Below are 23,255 nucleotides of genomic sequence, written 5' to 3'. Positions count from 1 at the left end.
TATACAAATCTCTTATGGGCACAGAATCCATAAAGTCTGAACATGGTGTTAATTCTAACTGAAATAGCACAGAACTGGACAGTATGAGGTCTCAATACTAACTTTTATGGACAGCAAATGTGGGCAGGATCGAAATCCAGCTAGCTACTACATTAAATGTCATGAGTACAATGTACATTTTTGGCAACCTTGGACATCACATTTTTGTGCACCTTTTAACCTGTTACAACATCCCAAATTTAGCATTAAATATATGCCATGCAACATGCAGTCTAGAGTAATCAAATTAGCAGATAGAGATACTTATTCTATATGTAACAAAGCATGTATCCTGTACATATACAAACTAACCATTGATCTGTTAGCTGTGCCTACATACTGTATATACATTTACATGTCCATCAGTACATAGACTGTATGTATAGTATATATATTCTGTATCCAATTACAGAAATTAGCAGGCATGATAGTATCAATACCAATAACATCTGCCTCTACAACTAACACTATGCATGTTTCCACAAGCCAATACCAAGACTGGCTGTGTGCCTTCACTAATAAATACCTATAAAGCTTATGTAGCCTCACTATCTAACAAAGGAATCCTTTCCTTTGCCATTCTTACCTTTTTCTTTGAAGATACAGCAACAGGTCAAAAAATTATGTTCATTCAGAACATCCATAAGATATTTTCGCTTTAAAACAGTGATATCAAACCACAATCATTCAGAAGGTTCTGATGGGATAGTGTGAATGACTATGGCCCTCTCATGAATGGATTGTGTTGGTGGTTATCTGACTGGGTGGCGACAGTCATGTTGTGTAAAAGGTGCTCTTGTCTTACTGAGACAGTCCTCAAGCAGTTGAAGGTTGTCTGGGTATCCTGTCGCAGTTAAAACAGAGATGCCTTCACTCTAGTGAGCTACCAGATCATGATTGGTGATGTCTACAATCAACCAATGAATATGCAATCCAATAGTGGATCATTAGTCTGTTGTATTTAGAAGGTGTTCCAGTAAGGAATACAGGATTACAGACAGGGGAATTAAGATTCTATGGTCTTTTGTTCTCTATGGACACTAGGATGATCATTGTGGGGTTAGCATGAGAAGCCATGTTGGCTTTGACACTGCAGAGAGTGCTTGAAATCTACTTTGTATGTATGGTGGCTCCTGAGCCAGATTAACCAACACGACTATTGAGTAAAATTTAACAAATGAAGATGGATATTTGGTGATCAGTTGGCCCAGGGCATCTAAACTCATTAACATCAATCACACACACTAATTCCATTAGATCAAGGTGGAGGGATTTTGTACTTTACTGCTGAGTTTTCAGATTTTACTCGCATAGGCCTTTTTTTGGTCTGTTTGGATGATGACTCAACAGGCTGAATGGTTTCCCACCTAAGCAACTGTAACTGTTGGGTAGAATGAAGGAGATGACATTCACAGATTTCCCATCTGATTGAGACTGGGCAGAGAGTGTAGTAATACATCTAGCGTTGTTCTTGAACGACCAACTAGAACTGCCCACCCCCAGTCACCAGTAATGCTCACTGGAGCTCCAGTATCTGTGCTTTGACATCACTGGTTTTACAGTAGTTCTGATCCAGTTAGATTCTTAACTACTATCTAACAGGGAACTTGCTGACATTCATACTGTTACTTCAATAATAATGTAAAATATTTATTGATTTAAGAATGCATCCAACACTGGTATCAGAATGCTACTAATATAGAAATTGAATTTTGTTTGTTCCTTTCAGATGTGGTAAGGGTTTAAAATCAAACCTATTCTTCAGGCAGTTAATGATCACAATGCATGCTTACTCGTGCTGACTTTTCAATACAGAATCATTCCCGGAACATGCAATCGTTCAGTTTATGTGTGGGTGTAAGACCCTTGCCGTGCATGCTATTGAAAGGGCATATTCAGTTGTCATCAGTTTTGGGCTTTAAAACAGATTGACCCTCTAGCTTAGTGGAAAAGTATTTTGGCTGGCATGGTATGATAGTGGCCAAGAAAAAACCAGGTGCCAATATTCGGTCAAAATTGTGCTAACTCAGTCAGGAAGACCAGTACCACAAAACAGCCCAAAGCACACAAACCAGGATCAGACATAGTCTTGTCCACCTTGCTCTCAATCCTGAGGTAGAAGTGGTAGATGGAGCCTGAGGCTTGCGACAGATCATCACTGGAGGAGTGCTTGGCAGATTAACTGAGGTAAGATATAACTGGGCAACCACTGATCCCATTAAGATGTCAGATACATTGGACAATAATTAGAGATGATCAAGTGATCAAAAATAGTTCCAACTTTTGATAAGCAGATCTCCTGTCACAAATAGATTTAAAAATAATCATATGCACCATTAATATTTAAATATAAATTTGAGAAATGGAGTTACTTAAAGACAATTCAAGGGCCATCCTCTTCATGAAGAAAATATTTAAATATTTTCTTGTGAAAGAACTATAATTGTTGCATAACTTTAGATATCATAAAAGCTGTTGGATGTTTGCAGACAATTATTTTGTGGGGGGAAAAAAGCATACCTTTCCCCACTATCAGCCCTTTGCCCCTTCAACAAATGAACATGCCCAGTAAATGCCACAATTGACAAATGAAGCCAAGACATAGACTAGAATAATTGAAAGACAAAAGAGAGACTGAGACAGGGTACATACACTGAGGTTATTCCCACGGTTCCGTACTTTTCTCCTCTGCTAACAGCCACACAAGAGTGCATATTGAGAAGAGCAGGAAGTAAAAACACAAGACAGGAGAGAAGGCAGCGACAGGACAGACGTGACAGAAAATGGTCGCAGGAAGGCCCCACATCGAAATGGCAGCAACGAGGATGTCCAGAGTGTGGAAAGAAGGGTACAGATAAGGACTCAGTTGGTTTTATCATTAAATAACAAAACAAAGGAATGGAAGGAAAAAGCACAAAGATACAACAGTTATACAATAAGCAGATAGAGCAGAATTGAACACTCTAGACATTTTCATAGGTGTCAAAGAGAAGCTGATTGACTGGACTAACAGAATTTCTCCAAGTTGGACGAATGACTTTTTCTGGGGGAGGGAGTATTTCCTGTATTTAGATCTATGAGATCATTTAAGTCCACTTGAGAGAGCAGATGAGGGAAGAAACCAGAAGGGCCAATGTTACTTGAGTTCCACAGTCCAACATAAGGTGTTTTTACATCATAGTTCACTAGGCTGCTTAAATAGTTCCATATATTTTCCCTATTAATCCTCCTCAAGTACCTCCCCAAAAAAATTCATTAATTTTCTCATGGCCCTCTGAGTACAAGGTGACAGCTGTATACTTTTAACCCCTCATAGTATATCCAAGGAGCATTACGGTACATACTACTGAAGTACTTTTTGACATATTGTTGCTGTTGTAGGAAATTGCAGACGTTGCAATTTCCTAAAGGTAGCAATGTGATAAATTCCAATAATGATACTTAAAGTGATAAACATTGGTTCTGGGAGAACTGTTTCTGTTCTTCCCTAAACTAGTATTGTGTCCATTGAAGAGAGCAGACAGGGCTTCAGTTTCATATCTCACCCAGCAGATGGCATTTCTGACAGTCCTGCCATGATTTCTGTATTTTGAACCCATAAGCTTGCAATCTACAGTGGGCCTTGATCCCACAACCTTGCAAACTAAAGTTTTGGTACAAAGTTATGAAGCAGGCAGGAAAACACTGTAAAAAAAATACATTTTTCCACATTTGGTATTTCAGTCAAAGAATGAAATAATGTATATGATAATGTTGGATATCAGGCACAGTCACATCAACATTTAAAGGGGAGATTTCTATTATATCCATTGGATTTCTCCACCTAATAAGATACTGAATTAAACTCCTGCCTGATGAGCATGAACCATCTCTCAGTGTTACTTCATAGAAGAGCAAGAGAGTTCAGTATTGTGGGAACCAGTTGTTTTTTATACCTTTTTGTAAGCTGAATTAATGCACGACTAAAATCGTAGTTTTGATTGTAGTTTCTTTCTTACTAACATAATTTGTATTTTTAACAATTTGTATCTTTAACAAACTCGTGTATTTTTCATAATATTTGGTAGTTTGTCTCCACTTACTGGCAGAAGGCAGTATAATGGTTTGACATCTTTTCATTTTTAATTAGCTAAATATTAGCATATTATACATGTGTAATAATTGTTTTAATTGTATAGCCTCTTAATTGATTTATTTCTACCCAAGGAATTTATGTTATTTTGAGTATATAGGCTTTTCAAAAGCACTGTATTGAATCTACTGGACAGCTTTAATTTCTTGTCTTTCATTTGCTTTGTATCAGTGTTCTTTTGTTTGCTTAGTAAATGTTACTTTGTTTAAACTTAAAAAAAATGATTATGAAGAATCAATGAATCAAAGATTCTCACTCATTCCTGAGCTCCTAAAAGAATCCAGGGATTGAAAATTACAGAGAACTGACAATATTAAACCATCATTGGACATAGAGCAACTTGGTCATTATTTACAGAGCTGCCTGCAGGAGCTTGCAAAATTTGCTGCACTGTTACTTGTATTATAGCAGTAAATACATTTCAAAAGTACTTAATTGATTATAATGCTTACTTTCCTAACAGGCTCCAGAGAAAAAGACAGTTAAAAACAGAAATCACTGAACAATGTGATAACCCAGAATGATAGTTTTTCTCTAATTTTGAGTTGTTGGAGGTAATTGTAGAGGTAATTGCTTAGAGCAAACTAGAACAGATAATTCATGCATTCCTGTTCTTAGTGACAAAGGTGTCTTGTTTTGGCTGAACCAAAATTCCACTGTTCTCTTTCAATGTCTCTGTGTAGACAGTGCAGGAGATGTGCTCTGCAAACAGTTCTTTCTTAATGCTGTCAACTTCTCGAAGTGTGTGGGAAATCTATTGCAACTGGAATGTCCTATTAATTAGTGGTGGAGATTGTGGGTTTGGAAGGACTAATGAAGTAAGTATCTCGTAACGTGCTCCAATTTCATGTGCTCCCAAACTTGCCTTCTCTGATACAAATCCATATCACTCTATCCAACAGTTAGTGGGTTGTGATTCAGCTGTCTAACCTTTGGACACTGGCTTTTCCCCCATTCTCTCTCATTTGTAAAACCAACCTTCTTCATCAACTTTTTGCTTACCTTCCAGATACTTTTTGCAAGTAGTGTGATTAATATTTTACTAAACAGATCAAAATAATATACTGTATATTAATGAAGATAATTGATATGATAAGAAGGGTACTTAATGAGGCTCCTCCAGCTAATCCTAGCTTTAAAATTAACAGCCAAATGGAGGAATTGTGTAAGCACCTTAATTGGCATGGACTCATTGTGCTGAAGGGCCTGTATTTACTATATTGCTCCATTACTAATTACAACTGACTATGGTAGCAATTGCATTGTGGTAGTGAGTTTCACATTTCTCCTGTACACTAAGGCATTGACATGAAATGTTGGAGTTTTGTGTGTGGAAGCCTTTCTCAACTTCTGAAAGATCTAGCTCTGACTTTTATACTCTACTCTGAATCTTAATCTCTCAAAACAATGGTAATACTTACCTTAGCCTATTATGTCCTCACATTAATCCCTTTCCAAATTCCACGGAAAGGGAATCCTACTTTGGGGATTTTCACTTTTACAGTGAAGACCATGGGACCCCCAAAGTTAGTATCTCCTCCTGTTGTGTTTATCTTGTGCAATGATTACCGGTACACTGTATGAAACAATGGATTGTGGACTTCAGGAAGAGTAAGACGAAGGAACACATACCAACCCTCAGAGGAATCAGAAGTGGAGAGAGTGAGCAGTTTCAAGTTCCTGGGTTTCAAGATCTCTGAGGATCTAACCTGGTCCCAACATATCGATAAAGAAAACAAGACAGCGGCTATACTTCATTATGAGTCTGAAGAGATTTGGCATGTCAACAAATACACTCAAAATCTTCTATAGATGTATCGTGGAGAGCATTCTGACAGGCTGTATCACTGTCTGGTATGGGGGGAGGGCTACCGCACAGGATGGAAAGAAGCTGCAGAGGGTTGTAAATCTAGTCAGCTCCATCTTGGGTACTAGCCTACAAAGCACCCAGGACATCTTCAGGAAGCAGTGTCTCAGCAAGGCAGCAACCATTATTAATGACCTCCAGCACCCAGGGCATGCCCTTTTCTCACTGTTACCATCAGGTAGGAGGTACAGAAGCCTGAAGGCACACATTTAGCGATTCAGGAACAGCTTCTTCCCTTCTGCCATCTGATTCCTAAATGGACATGGATCCTGTGAACACTACCTCACGTTTTTGATATATACTATTTCTGCTTTTTTGCATGATATTTAATCTATTCAATATACATATACTATAATTGATTTACTTATTTATTATTTATTTTTTCTCTTCTATATTATGTATTGCGTTGAACTGCTGCTGCTAAGTTAACAAATTTCACGTCACATGCCGGTGATAATAAACCTGATTCGGATTCTGAACAAGTGGTGAGGAGATCTGTAGTGGCATGCTACTTCCAACTCAGCCTGCAAATATTTCTCCATAGTTATTTAGAGTTAGGCAATTTGGATCTATGCCTAGCAAGAGATTTGTTTGGATTAGCCTCCCACATTTACTGAATATGCATAGGAAGCACACTATTAAAAATCTCAAGTACTAAATGAAGAGAAAATATTCTGCACCAGTCTTTCAAAGAGGTTACATTCTACATTCACTGAGGCATAATCTCAGAACAGATTGTCCCAGCAGTATACGTTTTGATTATCAATATTTTGCAGGGATTCTGCTTAAGGTAGCAAAAAGTTGACCTAGATATCTTGATTTCTTTTAAGCCAGTGTGTATCTACATATGCAATGGGTTTATGATAATTCGTATTGATAAATGTATTAGCATCTTTGGGAGTCTTATGTAGAAGGTTATTAAGATGAATTCTATGTTTGATTTAAAAAAAAATACAGAGCCACAAGATCTTATGAAGGTAGGGCTTCCCCATTTCAGAGTCCTTCTCTCCCTCCTACTCCATATTGTAGGTTATTCTGGTTGGCAAGCCCTCTCTCTATCCTTTTTATAACCTACCTCCAATAGTTTGGAACTTAAAGCCCCCAATGACTGTTCACTGCATATGGTTGAAGGCTGCACACAGATTCTGTTGACTTCTCACTACTGCAGTTTACTACTACTCTCCTTATCCTCAATTTCCATTCAACTCTCAACAAACCTGCACATAATTAGTGATCCTCCAAAACAAGTCAGGTGTGGGATTTCAGATAGTAGATGTGATACAGATGCATATGTTTGACAGGGCAATCGTTTGAGTTGAATGAGGAATGGAGTCACAATCCCAACATCACAAAAACCACTAAAATATGCATTTGGAATTTTTAAAATACTTCAGCAATGATACTGCTAAAGAAAACATCAGAATGAGCTCAAATTTTCAGTTGTGGTTTCTGAATCATTTATCTAGAATGATGAGGATCCTCCCTAACAGAAATGTACAGAAATTATGTTGAAATGCATTCAGTAAATAACAAAAGGGCTGTATAATTTCTATTCTGCATAGCTCCATGCATTTGAAATGCTAAAATAATGCAAACCATATCTATAATTTGATAGGCCATTCACTCACTTCTGAGTCAGAAAATTGTGGCTTCAAGTTCTACTGTACAGATTGGACTAGTGCCACTATGAGACAGCGCTAGTAACCCGAGTTCAATCTTGATCTATGATCCTGCTCGGCACTTGTACATCTTCCTTATGACTATGTGGGTTGCCCCCCATTCTCTAATTTCCTCCCACATTACAAAGATGTGCTAGATGGTAGGTTATTGTGTGCTGTAAGTTATCTCTAGTGTAGGTGGCAGTGGAGTCAGAGTGAAGATGATAGTCATGTGAGAATGAACGTTACCAGCATTGACACTGTAGACTGAGCAGCCTCCTGTCAAATAGGGAAATCTGAAATGTGGGGTGATCCAGCCTGCCAGTGCAATTGTAGTGCTGAGGGAGGTCAGAAACGTTTGGATAATTTGTTAAATGTCTTTCTTAGAAATAAACGATCCCACAGAACCCTCCTAATGAAGAGCAAGGGGGATTACCCTGCTTACCTATTCAGTTATTGATCTACTAGATAACATTATGAAAACAAATTATCTGGCTGTTATAACATAGCTGTTTGTGGAAGCTTGATATGCTCAGATTGGCAGTTATCAAATTGCAAACCGTACACCATTAGATGTTAATCAGTTCGCTACATACATCCTCCTTAGTGTAAGACTGAGTTCAGCTGTGGTTAATTCAGGTGTCAGGGCCAGAAACTGCAATAAAATGTTCCAGAACTGCCTTAAGTACTGGCACATACTCTCGTAAGAGCTTGCAAGTCCAGAACCCCAAAGTTGGGAAATGGAGAAGATGTAGCTACGAATTCTCTGTCATGGTGGAGACAAAGCCAAGTTTAAGAGAAAAAGGAAAACATCTTAGGAAAACTGTTGTGAAAAATGCTCCCATAGGGGCAGAGATGACAGGATGAGAGGAACCTCATTCTCCCAGTTCTTATTAGTTTACAGACCTTTCAAGCATGTTTGTTCCTTTTCTCACATTTCTGCTCTTACTTTTACTCAGAACAAGAGGGTTTCTCTTATCCTTACCTTCCATCCTACCAGGCTCCACAATCAGTGGGTAATTTTTCCCTACTTACAAAGTGATGCTATCATGTACCCTCCTCTCCCTTGCATGCTATGCATTTCCTCTGCAATTATCTGGTTCACCTTTCTTGTCCACCAACACTTATCTCAGCATTTTTCTTTGCACTCAAAAGGGGCACAACATTGCCCCTTTTACTCCTCTTCTCACCATCCAGAATCCCTTTTATGGACAAGCAGCAATTTAATTGTATTTCTTACAATTTTAATGTATTGCGTTTAATATTCATAATGTAATCCCAATGTGAGGAATGCACTTAGGCTGACTGCTGGGAAGAATGCTTACATTCATTTCTTGAGGGTGATCCTGAGTATCTAGTTATCTATCATTTGAATTTTCCATCCTATTCCCATCAATATCTTAAACTGTTCCAAAAAAAAGCCTCATGTAAACTTGAGATTCAGCATCTTATATAACAGTTAATCCCATTAAAGCCCTAGTCAATTTTAAATAACTGGGCATTTCAGCTTGTTTTAAGCTGGTCAGTTCTGAGGAAACATCAGTGTTTCCAGCAACTAATTTTCCAGTATTTTGATATCTCATAATTAAATCATTCTTTTATTTTCATTTTCTTCTCTCATTCATCATCTTCTATTCACATCTTCTCCAGAGATTTGATGAGATTAATAAGCCTTCAGCACCCTCTATTGGCCAGCACCACTATCACTTGTCTCTTTGATCAACACCCAATCACAGACATCTCTTTTAGGTTCTCCACACCTCCCTCCCCTGTAAATGAAAACATGGTTTATTTCTAACTTTTTCTGCTTCTAATGAAAAGATATTGAACTGTTAACTTTTTTTCTCTTAGGTACTGCCTGACCTACTGAGAAATTTGAGTATTTTCTGTTTATTTCAGAAGGTAGTAATTCTGAATGATTTAGCAGAGATTTATCACAGCATTTTTAATCCCTTCATGTCATTGTAGCCTTGCCATCATCACTTATCATAAGACTTAACAGTAAGTATTGGCATCTGACCCTTCAGACCTGCTCAGCCATATATCAAGGTTATGCCTTGACCCCAATGTCCAGTATTATTTTCATATCCCTTTATTCCCTTAATGTCAAGGTTGAATAAATTCAATGTGCATGCCTCTACAGCTCTCTGGAATGGCGAACTCTGAAGATTCAGTTCTTGCTGACTGAAGAAATTTCTCTTTATCTCAGCCCTAAATAGCCTAAATTTAATACTTCAACTGTGATCGCTGGTTCTAGACTTCTCAACCAGCATAAATACCCTCCCTGTAGTCAGCCTGTGAAGCCATAAATTGGGTGGGGGGGGGGGGGGAATCAATTTTCAATGACTAACTTCTCAAATTTCTAAATTTAATGGAATATGGGCCCAATCGATTCAACTTCTACTCACGTGGCAAACACATCATGCCAGGAACAACCTAGTGAATCTTGCACACCCTCTCCATTGTGTACATCCTTTTTTAGGTAAGAAGACCACACTGACCATCATACTCCAGATACAGCTTCACTAAGGTACTACATAGTTACACTGATATGCTTCTGTAATAAAGACTAACATTGCATTTGCCTTCCTAATTGCTTGCTGTTCCCAATGATGTGCATACAAGGTCAACTGGGTCTATCTAAATATCAACATTTCATTTAAAAATTTACTCTTCCATGCACCAAAATGAAATACCTCACTTTCACATTAAATCCCATTTGTCATGGTACTTGCCCATTTACTTAACTTATTTTAAACTAGCATACTCTTTGTTACTCAAAATCCCAGCTAGTTTAGCATCATCATTTGGAAGTATGACATTTTATTCCATCAACTAAATTAATTAAAATAGATTGTGAATTGGTGGGCCCAAGTGCCTATCTGTATGATAACTCCAGAGTTATAGCCGAGCATTCTAGGAAATGTACATTCATTCCCACTGATGTTGGTCTAGCAGGTGGTCAGTTCTCTGTTTCTTTTGTTTCTTGATTATAGTGTTACATTTATTGGCCTCCATCTGATTGGATTATTGGTTATTGAAGGCCATTCACCATGTCAGAAGTCTAGTCAAATCTTAAGTGTCCTCTGTCAATCATCACAAAACAGATGCTTATCACAAATTAATGTTGGTAAGTAGGACACTTTCCCTATTATAGGAATGTTTGTGAAACTAAAAAAAGAATTGAAACCATGCTGAAGGGAAAAAAGCAAACTATTTCTTTTTTAAATCACTTTAACTCTTTCAGTGTTGCATTTGCCAAGGATAACATCTTTATTTAAAAGGAGTATTCCTACTTTTGGTTGCATTCCTACTCAGCATTTGAGATCTCACTATTTCACTGCATAAGTCAGAGTTCAGGTCTCAATGCACTGCACTAAAACGTTGGTTCTTTGCTTGGCTTGACAAGTGAAATTTACAGCAAAATTTTCCAAAAGTCAAAAATCTTCCCAGATAGACCTAGCTAATGCTCTCCCTACAAATCAATAGCATCCAGTAGAAATTGTATTCTATTTCTGAAGTTGAATTCCACTGAAATCAAAAGCATAACATTTCTGAAGTGAAAAATAACCTAAGAAGAACTTAGCAGGTCAAGCAGCATATATGGAGATCAGTATTTTGGGTCAAAGCCTCAGGCAGGATCTTGTCCTGAAATATCGACTGTTGCTTTAGCTCAACTGAGTTTCTCCAGATTTTATCATCTTTTAATGCTGTTAGATGGCTCTGAGCCTGTACTTACTGGAGTTTAGAAGAATAAGGTGGTGATCTCATTAAAATTTATTGAATATTGAAAGACCTAGATAGAGTGGATGTGGAGGGGACGTTTCTTATAGTAAGGGATTCTAGAACCAGAGGGCAGAACCTCAGAATAGAAGGATTTACCATTAGAACAGAGATGAGTTACAGTTTCTTTAGACAGAGGGTGGTGAACCTGCGGAATTCATTGCCACAGAGGGTTATGGGGCCAAGTCATTGGGTATATTTAAGTGGAGGTTGATAGGTTCTTAATCAGTAAGGATGTTGAACGTTATGAGGAGAAGGCAGGAGAGGGATAATAAATCAGCTATGATGGAATAGCAGAGCAGCCTTGGTAAGCCAAATGGGCCAATTTTGCTCCCATGTCTTAAGGCTTTATGGTCTTATCTGCTGTCTCTTGTGTCTTCAGATTTCAGAAGTGAATAGCAATTTGGAAACTGCTGCCTAATCCTAGTTGTTGAGGATAAATCCCTTCCCATTTATTAGTTTCTAGCTTTTCTGGACATAAACTGAAAGAACAATTCCTTTCGGCTTATTTTGGAACCTAATGCTTTTGGGTGTGTACTCATTGGCATAGGTCACATTGAAAGAGTTATATTAATGGCACGCGATAGAGGACGCAGCAGAGTAAGTCTCACTGAGCTCACTTGGTTCCCTGCTGGTAGTCGTGGCATGGAGGATGCTCGACTTTGGCCTTCCATCGGGAGATAATGGTCGCTGTCCGAGTAGGCGTCCCTCCCCATTTCTTGCATCTCCACAGCCTGCAAGACAAAGCCAAATTTGGGGGGGTATTAAAGGGGAGGAAACATCAGCCACAGCTGTACTTGAGTGAGCCAGAAGGCTCCTCGTACTCTCTGCTGCTCCTGAATGTGTGTTTGCCAGGTGTATACTCCATCACCTGCCCAATGTGTTCACAGAAACAAACTTGAAAGGAGAGGGGAATTTTTGATTGGTGCTTTCACCAGATAATTAGCCTGCACACTAATTGTTTAATTTTCATCATTTATGGGAAGTTGGCAAGGCCAGCTTTAGTTGTTCTTTGCCAACTAACGAGGAATGGATGAACAAGGCTATTCAGCCCTTCATGCTTATTCAATGAAATGCTGGTTGACTTGAGATCTAACTCATTACCCCCTCTAGAAAACAGGATATGTACTACTTCAAAATATTCAGTTATTCTCCATTTACTTAGTGCTTTTGGTTCTTGAAGATCCATCAATTCTATATTTAAAATTGACAGCTGAGTCAGCAGTTGTTAGGGAATCCTGATGCAGCAGTGTTTGTTTCACTCAACTTGGCTGGACCCTTGGAGGAAGAAGAATGGTTGATTATGCCTTCTTCTGAGAAGGTTTTGTTGAGATGTTTTCTTGAAATGCTGCAGTTCCTGAGGTGATGATAATACTCCATAAAGATATTTCTTGAGTTAATTTGAGGATTGAGATACACAGGATAAAGAAGAACTTTATAGCAATTATGTTGGATAAGTTCGCAGCAATGAATCAGTGTTTTCAATGAGTCTTGTATCCTCACCATCATTTTATTTGGGTGCCTGAACAGGTATAGTCACTGTCGTAACTAAGGCCTCAATATTTTCAAATATTTTCAACTATTTACAACATATGATAAACTTTTAACTCATTGGCTTTGTAAGGCTATTGGGCCAGGGGATTGAAAATTTCACCATCTTCTATCCTTAGTAACAGTGTAGAACACTTTCAGATCAGGCAAAATGAGGGTTCAATTTGGAGTTATGCTCTCTCCCTTTCTGTCATTCCCACAACCCAGTTGTCCACTATTCTTCATTAACTTTAGTGTTAATATTAGCTCCATTATGTAAAAGACCCCACAATACTGGTCTGGAGATCACTATGTGGGCTTTCCATAGTGCCTTGGTCCAATCTTTATTCTTGAATCAACATCTCAAAAACTAGTCAACAGTTTATCCAGTCCTAAATTGGCTCATCACCACCTTCTGAAGGGCAGTTAGAGATGAAGAATAAATATTGACCACTAGTGACGTACATATCCCCAGAAAAGGAATAGTTAAGAACAAAGTTGCCTGCACCGTTTCCTGAAACACAAGTAACTACACTTAAAGAAGTACTTCACTGGAGGTAAAATCTTCTGGACATCCTGTAGTTGTTAAAATTGCTACAGAAAGGCAAGTCGTGTTGCTTCATTACTTTTTGTCTTTTGCACCCCACTAAAGGATTATTTTCTCACTTTGACCAATAATATCAATGGCATGTATGTTACAGGAAGAATATGTTGTTTCCTTATGTGCTATCCCAAATACCTGAACAAAATGCTTGATGACAATCACCTGCAGTTGTTTTCCTTTCTCTTCTTTGCAGCATTCTGGCACTCCATACAGATTTTAGAGTAGTTTGCCTTACTTTCATTCAGTTTTATGTAATGTATTTGCTGATTTGCATGTGAGTTGCCAAAATGGGCTGGGTGACTGCTTTGTGGAATCCATACATTTAGTGTGTTAGTTTGACTGTTAGACACCTCTCTCCCTGTCTGAAACACCACCACCATTCCAATTAACCTACAAGAGGACCAAAACCTTGTAGGGTTTAGAAGCTTGAGTGCCTCAATGACCTGGAGAGCTATGTTGGCTGGAGTCAGGGCCTTGTGCTTTGGCTGTTGGCAGGGTCACCCATTCCAAACAGGTCAAAGGATAATGATCCATCGGTCTTCCAGGTGCGGGGGTTCAGCTCAGGGTTAATGCCCTTGACTGGTCAGAAGTATCGTTACGGAAACAGCAATGATGAATCCTTCTATATCTGTATGTGACCATATGGACAAGCAGAGATGAAGGACCTACATTGCTTCCCAATTCCAATGAAGGGCAGTGCATTCTAAAGTAACATAACCTCATTTTTATTGTAGGCACATGACAACTTCTAGATTCAATGATTTTGATTCTACTTCACCCATTGTCTTTTGTTTCTAGACTCTTCTGTTTCCTAATCTCACCTGCTTTCACTTCCACAAAACAACAAATTTCACAACATACGTTAGTAGTAATAAACCTGATTCTGATTTATTTCACCTCCCTTTAAAGTGCTTAATCTCTCCTGCCCCTGTCCCATTGCAAATCTTTCCTTTTGTAGTGTTCTTCCTCTTCACATTCCCAACTTTTCACAGTTCTGATGGAAGCTTATTGGTTGGAAAGAATTCTGTTTCTCTGTGTCTGACCTGCAAAGTATTTACTGAATTCTCTGCATTATGGAGGTTCACAATGTTGCTAACAATAATACATTCAATAAGAACATAACTGGTGTCTACCTCACTGTCAGTTTCCTGTAATAATCCCTTGTTTCCCTCAATATCTAAAAATCTGTCATCCTTATTTTAAAGATACTAAAGTCTTCACAGTACTCTTTGGTAAAGAATTGCAAAGATTCTCTATCCCCACATGTAGAAATTTCTGATTATCTCTATTCTGAATGTTCAGTGTCCAATTTTATGCAAAAACACAAAATGCTGGAGGAACTTGGTGGTTAAGGTAGCATCTATGGAGGGAAATGAACAGTTGATTTTTTTCAGGCCAAACCTTTACCTGCCCAGATGAAGGGTCTCAGCCTGAAATGTTGACTAAACTGTCATTTCCCTCCGTAGATGTGACCTGACACACTGAGTTCCGGCAGCATTTTGTGTATTGCTCCAAATTTCAGCATCTACAGTTTGACTTTCGTTTTATTTTAGGACCTTTTTTCCAAATTCTAGGCATCCAACTCCATTCCTTCATCTACCTTGATAAACCCCAATTAGTAGATCTTGAGTTTTCATTTATTTTATTTAGAGATACAGCACCGTTAACAGGACCTTCTGGTCCAACAAACTCTCGCTGTCCAATTACACCCATCTGACTAATTAACCTACAGCCTTTGTCTTTGGAATGTGGGAGGAAACTGGAGCAGGCGAGCGTACAATGACCAAATGGAATCCAGGTCACTGGCGCTGTAACAGTGATATGCAAACTGCTATGTTACTGTGTCATCCCATGTCTACAGATCCTTTCCCTAGTTCACTTGCTATCTCCCCCATCACCAGCAATTCCCAGTCAATGCTAGAAAATAAACAATGTTATGAGTCAAATCACATGAATGTTATCCTGAGCAACATTAATCAACACTAACAGGAACAGCCACCTTCTATCACGTGTACATTAAAACAACTCTCATATTTGCCGGCATTACAACATTCAATGCATTTCAAAGTACTTGACCCTATCTGTAGCACTTTGTTATGTTTACAAGAGATGCGACAAGGTGCTATATAAGCAAGTTTTTAAATTAGGAAAAAGTGATGAGGCTTAGATGTGTTATTTATCTAGATTAACCAGTAACTCATTCAGCAATTCAGCACTTGATGATATCTTGGGTAACAAATTAGTAAATATTTTAAGTGCACAACCACCAACTTGCATTAGACTTGTAGAAAGCAGCCAGGCCTGGATATTTTTGTTAGTAACATTACTGCAAACAACAGCCTATGGAGAAATTCTGATTTTTAAATAACGGCATTCACCATTATCACTCCAACAATAACTGTGGCATACTTATGCATGTGTTGAATAATTCAGAAATCTTAGCAATTCTTCGATTCAATTATTCCTTCATGAGGTGTGTTGTTTGCAGCCTTGTGCACTCCATTCAAAAGCAATCATTGGAAGTTTGCAAGCTAGATGTTGCACTCAAACCGAACTGAAATCATAACTGTGTGCTTATCCCAGGTCCTGCCAGGTAAAGTACCATGTCCAAAAGTTTTACTTTTAGTAAGAATCTACTGGAACAATTCAGTGAGGTGGGGGGAGGAGGAGAGAGCGTTGTTAATGATTCGCATTGAGACTTTGCATGAGGACCCCCTCCTTCCAGATATGCTACTTAACTGGCTGATTTCCTCCAGGTTGTTTATAGCTCCAGATTCCAGCATCTGAAGTCTCTTGTGTGTCTTTAGGTACGTACATTTTAATTCACTTGCATACAAAATACTATTATCGACAATATTTCAGCATATAAACAAAAATACTGGAGTATTTGGTGGCTCAGGTTGTCCTCAAACTGAAATGTTAAATCTGCTTCTCTTTCCAGAGCTGCTGCTTGATCAGCTGGATAACTCCAACATTTTTGCCCTTATTTGAGATTACCAGTGTACGTGCTACTTTGCTTTTCAATTATTCCATTTTTTATGGGCTGAGAATTCTTTACTTGGGTAGCCAGCCAGCTACTACTTATAATGACACCAAGGAATCCATTTAGCCTATGGGTCCATGTTAGCTGTAAGGGTTACCAGCCTATTAGTTCCTTATCTGCAGTGGTCCTGTAACTTATTCTCTTTCACATATGCCTTCAACTCCCCTTTGATATTTCTTGTGCCAATTATATCACAGCCAATGAGCATGAATTTACACTTAAGGAAATTCATGTCAGAAGACCACTACATCATTATGGGCAGGCTTTTCTTTGAGTTCATCTCATTACTGACCACAAATTCTAGGACATCCAATCAGGTATGTGTGGCAGAGTAAGCCACTGTCATTCAGAAGTGCTGTTAATGAGCTTCTCTGAAACTGGATTCGTGTGTGGATGGCCACTGTCTGCTTGATACAAATGACTACAAGAAATAAACACTAATTAATTCTGCAATATTAAGTAATGCAACTTGAGATATGTTCTGACAACCTGTACCTGAGAGTTTGGCCGAGTGTCTTCTATCTCCTCAGATCGACCTCTTTCAGGACTCCAAGCCCCCGTCTGCTGAAACATTTTTTGAGCTCGATCTGTGACCCAAGATTGACTTTCCTTCATAATCCCATCCTGTGGTCTTTGGGCAGAGGAATCATGCCTTTAGTAAGGACATCAATACACATAATAATGAAACTAGTCAATACAAGGCAGAACATCTTAGTACATCACCTTCCTTGTGAGATGTTAAACAGAAGCTTCAAGGAGCAATAGTGTACCCTTCTACACTGGAACACAGAAATTGACTTAGAGAAGTGGCACTTCTCATGGATGTTTCTCAGGGTAACAATCATAGCAAAGAATATGGAGGAAACAATGTGCAAAAGTTATCTGAAGGAAGCTACCCTTTCTAAAAGCAATGCAGACTACACCCTCATTCAGCTCATCTTGTGATTTATCAAGGTGAGGAGTGAGTGCCAAATACTGTGACATTTTCTGAAACCAATAGGAGTGTTTAGAAACAATATAAAGCTCTCTAGCCAGTATCTGACTATAGACCATTTCCCAAAGGCCATTTCTAGTACGCTGCCCATTGCCTCAGATGAGGTGGTGAATTAGAGGGTGGCTTTATTCCTGCCTAGTTGGAGGTGGACTTCTGACTCCATTCCATTGCCTTCAAGGAACAGCCATTGCACAGTTCACTGCAAAGAGGGTGTGGGCATGATGGTGTCTATGTGTGTGAATTAACTTCTTGTGGCAGGGCCGAGTCACTATTGGACCTCTTTGCATGAATTATTTCAAATGAGGTCACCACTGCAGTCTGGACAGAGTAAAATCGTGGTCAGAGTGGCAAAGGCCTTCTTCAGAACTGAGTGAAAGCTTTCATTTTGCAGAGATATCTGAATGATTAAGTTAACCACCATTCAACAAATGTTCCCCTTGATTGATCTATATTTTTTATTTAAGTATATTACTAGGTGGCTGTATTTCCACTTTGTGAACTGTTCATGTTCAGAATCTTATTGTAAATTTGGGAAGATCTACGTTACAATTGGTGATACAAGTGGAAAAACATGCTCAAAAGGCATTCCTCAGTTTAGTATTCTTAGCCTCTTATTACTATGCAAATGTTTGTTTATATATATTTTCTATATTTTGCAACAACTATGCTTTGAGTATTTCATTGGGTGATACAGACAATGGCATCTGCTTTTTATTGTAAAGAGTGCACATGAGAAGGGTGCATTAGTAGAGTCATGAAGTTAAACAGAATTGACAAAGGCTCTTTGCCCAAACTGGTCCATGCTGACCAGGATCCCCAAGGTAAAGAGGCGGACCGGAGTGTTTCAGTTTGAGATTATGAGGGAATTGTGTAATTAGTATCACTGTCTTAATGAAGGAAAATAATGAAAATTCAGTCCTCTGGTACACTAATTACTTGGGTCTTTTATTGGCTCCATACTACCTCCTACAAGTTTTTGCCTCTTGCTTTTTAAGAAAATTGGAAGATTTAAAAGCAAAAAGGAGAATTTTCAACTCTACATGCTTGGGGAGCCAGTATAGTGAACATGGATGGGATTAATAGGAAAGTAGAAAACTGTATTCTTGTTTATTCCCTAATAAGGTGTGGACCTGTGGTGGCAAAACGTGCTTTTATAGTCTCCCTACCTGCACTTAAACTGAATGGTTTTCTGGGGCAGTTCAGAGACAACCTTATCCATGTAGGCCAGAGTAGGTTATGATGATGGGATAGTATTCCCCAAAGAACATAAATAAAAAGTATGTTTTTTTTCCTGGCAACTTGATAGTTTCATGCATGAAAGTTGGAGTTGGCTCCTTTCGGTAACATCGTAGAGGACTGTCATTGACTATAGAACCATCTGAGGAACTTCTGGTTTTAGCCAACTCTGAGAAAGCCACCTCTGGCAGTCATAACAACATCTGGTTATGTGGCACCTTTAACAATTTCTAGTGGAACTCACATCATAATCAGCACTCAGCAAACTGATACCTGTGGTGGCAACATCCACACATGAGAGAGAGGGGCCGTGGAATTAGGATTAATACAGCAGGATGGGAGAAGGCTTGTTGGAGTGTAAAAAAGTATTTACAGTTAGTCTATATGTGTGTTATTGCTCTGTGGGTTTTGTGCATTGATTTGAGGTTTAATCCAAGAACATTTGGAAATGCAGAACTCTGTTCAGATATAGACTGACGTCATCTCAGTCTCATTGCCTACCTTGGATTAAACAGAAATGATTCTGAAGAGTGTAACAGCAGAGATGCATGCTTTGGAGCATAAAAGAATTTCTCCTGCGGTAACAGTTCAGCATATTACTGAGCAAATACAGAAACTATTAAGTCTTCAAAGACTAATTGAGCTAATAGTTAGCACTTGGGAGCTTTTTCTTGTGCATTCTGTACGTAACATTAACCTCACAGGCACAAATGTAACCTCCCATTCTCAGTCTTGTTGGTCCAGCACTACTTTCTCAGTTAGAGATATTGATGATCCAATCAATTAAAGGATTGAAAGAGCAAAGAAATTACAAAGTTTGGAAAAAATAGGGTGGTGGATGGGTGGAACTCACTCCTAAAGGGAGTGGTGGAGGCAAATGTATCAAATGGTAAATGGAAAAGCAGGATACACATTCAAGGGGGGAAAAGAATAGAGGGATATATTGATGTGAGTGAGATGACTAGGAAGAAGCTCACGTGAATCATTAAACAGTGTGGAATGTGGTCTGAATTCTCTGATACTGAATATCTATTTCAATCATCTCAGTAAGGAAGTTTAGAAATATCGATGAAGCAACATCGTCAACATGTGTATTTTGATTTTAAGGCGCAAATCAATTAAAAAAAATATAGTCCTAACTTGAAATGGGTATATAACCCAAGTGAGTTCAAATCCTAATCTGAACTCAGGACCCACAAATCCCAATCTGATTATGTACCTGTATCTAAAACCAAATATGGATACGATGCAAATATAATTACATTGGAGATTTAGTGTCCCAATGAAAATTACAATCACAGAGGACAATTACAAATATTATTCTCAACTATCATACCAGGACTTAATTTATGTTTTTGGATTGTTTCTAAAGAGCACAGTGAACTTGGTGGAAATACCTCTCAGTGACTGGATGAGTGAGAGTGTGGAGTAAATATCTTTTTTACCTTGTAGCCTGTGGATCCCACAGAAGGTCAGATAAATAGTGATGTCAATCATATTAATGTAGATCAGCTCACCCTCCTGACTCTTGAGGTGGAATAAAGCAAAACTAAAGAAATAAGTTACAGCTGTACAATTTAAGTGTAAACATAATTTACATATTTCACTAACTGAGTGATTTTTCTGCACAATAGTTCCAGTAGGGATTTACTTGGGGATTTGTGATTAACCTAATAATCCACTCTCAACTTTGCAGCATCTAATCCTCTTGGCCTGTTAAATCCATGGATTACATTATGAATGAACTCATTGGCATTGGAACTTACAGGGCATTCCCAGATAGATGCTGCTGCTCCGGCAAAGTGCTCTGCCCTGGATCCATCTCCTGGGTAGGTGACGGTGGCTCCATGCGCTGAAATAGTAATGGCGTTCGATTCTGTGTGAGATATAACATGGCCTAGGGCTGGCATCAGACAGACTTATGGGAATGAAGATATCAGATTCAGAATGTGATGCCAAAGAAGATTCATTTACTTCCCAGGTCCCTGTGGATTCTGGGAAAAAGGAGGTCATTTAACACCATGGTTCTGTGCGAGCTGTCTAACTCATATCCTAAATATACACATAAATTACTGCTTATAAATATTACATAAAAAGGAATCGGTTTATTTTCTGTCACAATCATAATGCATAGGGAAAACATAGCTTATGAAAACATTTTTGATGTAGAAATTTGTATCATGGGGGGAGGTTTAGGCTGAGGTGGAAGAGGGAGAGTAGCCCCCTATGTCTGAAGTTAGGGAGAGGTTCAATGTGATTAGACTGAAGACCAGATACTTCTCTTTCCATGACAAGACAGACAATCAAAGCTGTCCATACAAAGCTCAAATAAGCTACTTTCAGACTTCAGAACAAATGTCAAAAAACATACCCAAAGAAAATCTCCTTAAAAATATCATTGTGTTCCTTAAAGATAGCCTCCAAAGAAATAATGGGGGATAAAAGATTACATTATGTTTAATAGACTGCCTCGGGGCAGAGTTCATATCTCACATGGGGAACTTGATACCTATTGAATGCATCTCACACATCTCATATGAACTACTAATGCCAGTAATGGTGAGCATTAAATTAGTGAGATGTTGCAAAATGACATTAATTCAATGCTCCTCCTACCCTCTAAACCTGACCTGATCTGGTATAAGGATGAGTCCAGACCCAAAGCTATCTGGCTGATTCTTTACTGGCCTATGAAACAGAGGTTAATTTGGAAATGGTCAATAAATATAGGCCTTGCCATCGACATCTCATGGTTAAATTTCAAAAAGGTTATCACTTTCAATGGACTGAAGACTGCTGTAACACGATCAAAATAAAGTGCTGGAGGAAATTCAGCTGGTCAGGCAGCATCTGTGGATAGAAATGAACAGTCAACATTTTGGGATGAGACCCATTCATCTGAACCCGATATGTCAATTGTTTTATTTCCCTCCACAGATGCTGCCTAACCCACTAAATTTGTTTTTGTTGCTCCAGACTCCAACATCTGCCGTCTCTTGTGTCTCCATGTTCAAACTAGAAGTTTAGCAAAGACTACGTTACAATATATTGTCCTGTTGTGTTCCTATGGTTCATGTTCCCATGCCCTTTTACAGGAAGAAGAGGGAGAAATCATTATCTACTCTTGGGACAAGGAAAGGAGACACATACTTCACACCGATGCAACAGCCTTCCTAGGAGATGACTTCAGAACAACAATGGCAGTGGACCTACTGACTGAAGAAGCAGGGTAACTAAGCAAAGTGAAAATGGGATACAGATTGACTCCTGGGATTATTATGTGCTTTACAATTGTTTGGAAGAAGCTCCCGAGGATAGTAATTTAAACTTGGTAAATGTCTTAAATTTGATTTTGGAAGATTTCACAATCTGCTGACAGATTTAATGTTAAATGACCATCCTGAGTAAATGAATGTCATCTGAACCCAAAGCATTCATTAAAAGAAAGATCATGCAGGTAACTAGCATCTCTTCAGTGCTTTGAAGGCAAGATGCAGAAATGAAATCCGGGGTAGACCTTTCTCCATTATTTTCCCAACAGTCTTCAAGATGAAACTCTTTTCTTTTGATTGACATTGTAGGTTGGCAAAAACAAAAAGAACAAACTTTTTTGATGCCATTGTGGAAGACCGTAACTTGGCATACTCCTTTTACCAATGAGCCAATGTGAACTGACAAACTGCCCAGTCAAAATCAGTGCCAACACCTGAGCACTGTTCAACCAACTATTCATTGAATAACAGTTTCAGTTGCATAAAATTAATTTGGCAATCTCAACAAATTTTTGTTGCTTACAAACTATGTTTGACATGGCTGTCTAAGGTCTGAATGTGCCTTAAATGTTAAAACTGGCTTATGATAATAAACCAAAAGCAGGATATGCCATACGAGTATTTGTACACATTGTGTGAAATTTCCAAAGAGAGATGTTTATCAGTATTTGTCAAACTGACCCTTCCTCTCCCCCTTTTGCTGAAGACACTGACTTGCATCATGTAGCTGCATATTGGAGTTTCCTGTGCGTGAATTGGGCATTAGCTTCAAATCCAAGAGTGACCCCAATTTTGAAGTACTTAATTGACTGTAAAGCACTTTGGTGCGTCTAGGAAGGGATGTGGAAGATGCTTTAAAGTGTTTTAAGTAACACTTAATATTGAGTGCATTTTAAAGCTTGTCGTCTTCAGTTGTAACATTGGTTATCGATGGATAATTTTAACACCACGCTAATCTATGACTAGGAGCAGCAACTGGCCCAGTTTCATACATGTGCACTATGTGAGGTCACAAAGCATTCAAAATAAATAGGATCCTGACCTGGAAGAATTAACTACAGAGAGCAAATCAGTGAGAAATGTATGGAAAATCTATA

General features: G+C 38.6%; 1 protein-coding gene across 1 annotated transcript in view; it reads right to left on the bottom strand.

The window, feature by feature from the left end:
- Window positions 1-23,255, bottom strand: part of cacna1aa (calcium channel, voltage-dependent, P/Q type, alpha 1A subunit, a) — a 478,641-nt gene that overhangs the window by 31,635 nt on the left and 423,751 nt on the right. The window contains 4 exon segments of the mRNA XM_073069345.1: window positions 2,692-2,730; window positions 12,100-12,213; window positions 17,152-17,287; window positions 20,653-20,762. Coding sequence (XP_072925446.1) covers window positions 2,692-2,730; window positions 12,100-12,213; window positions 17,152-17,287; window positions 20,653-20,762 — 399 coding nt within the window.

This window comes from Hemitrygon akajei, chromosome 16, assembly GCF_048418815.1.
Source record: "Hemitrygon akajei chromosome 16, sHemAka1.3, whole genome shotgun sequence".
Taxonomy (NCBI): Eukaryota; Metazoa; Chordata; class Chondrichthyes; order Myliobatiformes; family Dasyatidae; genus Hemitrygon; species Hemitrygon akajei.
Note: the sequence above shows the minus strand (reverse complement) of the source record. Positions and strands in the feature narration are given on the sequence as shown.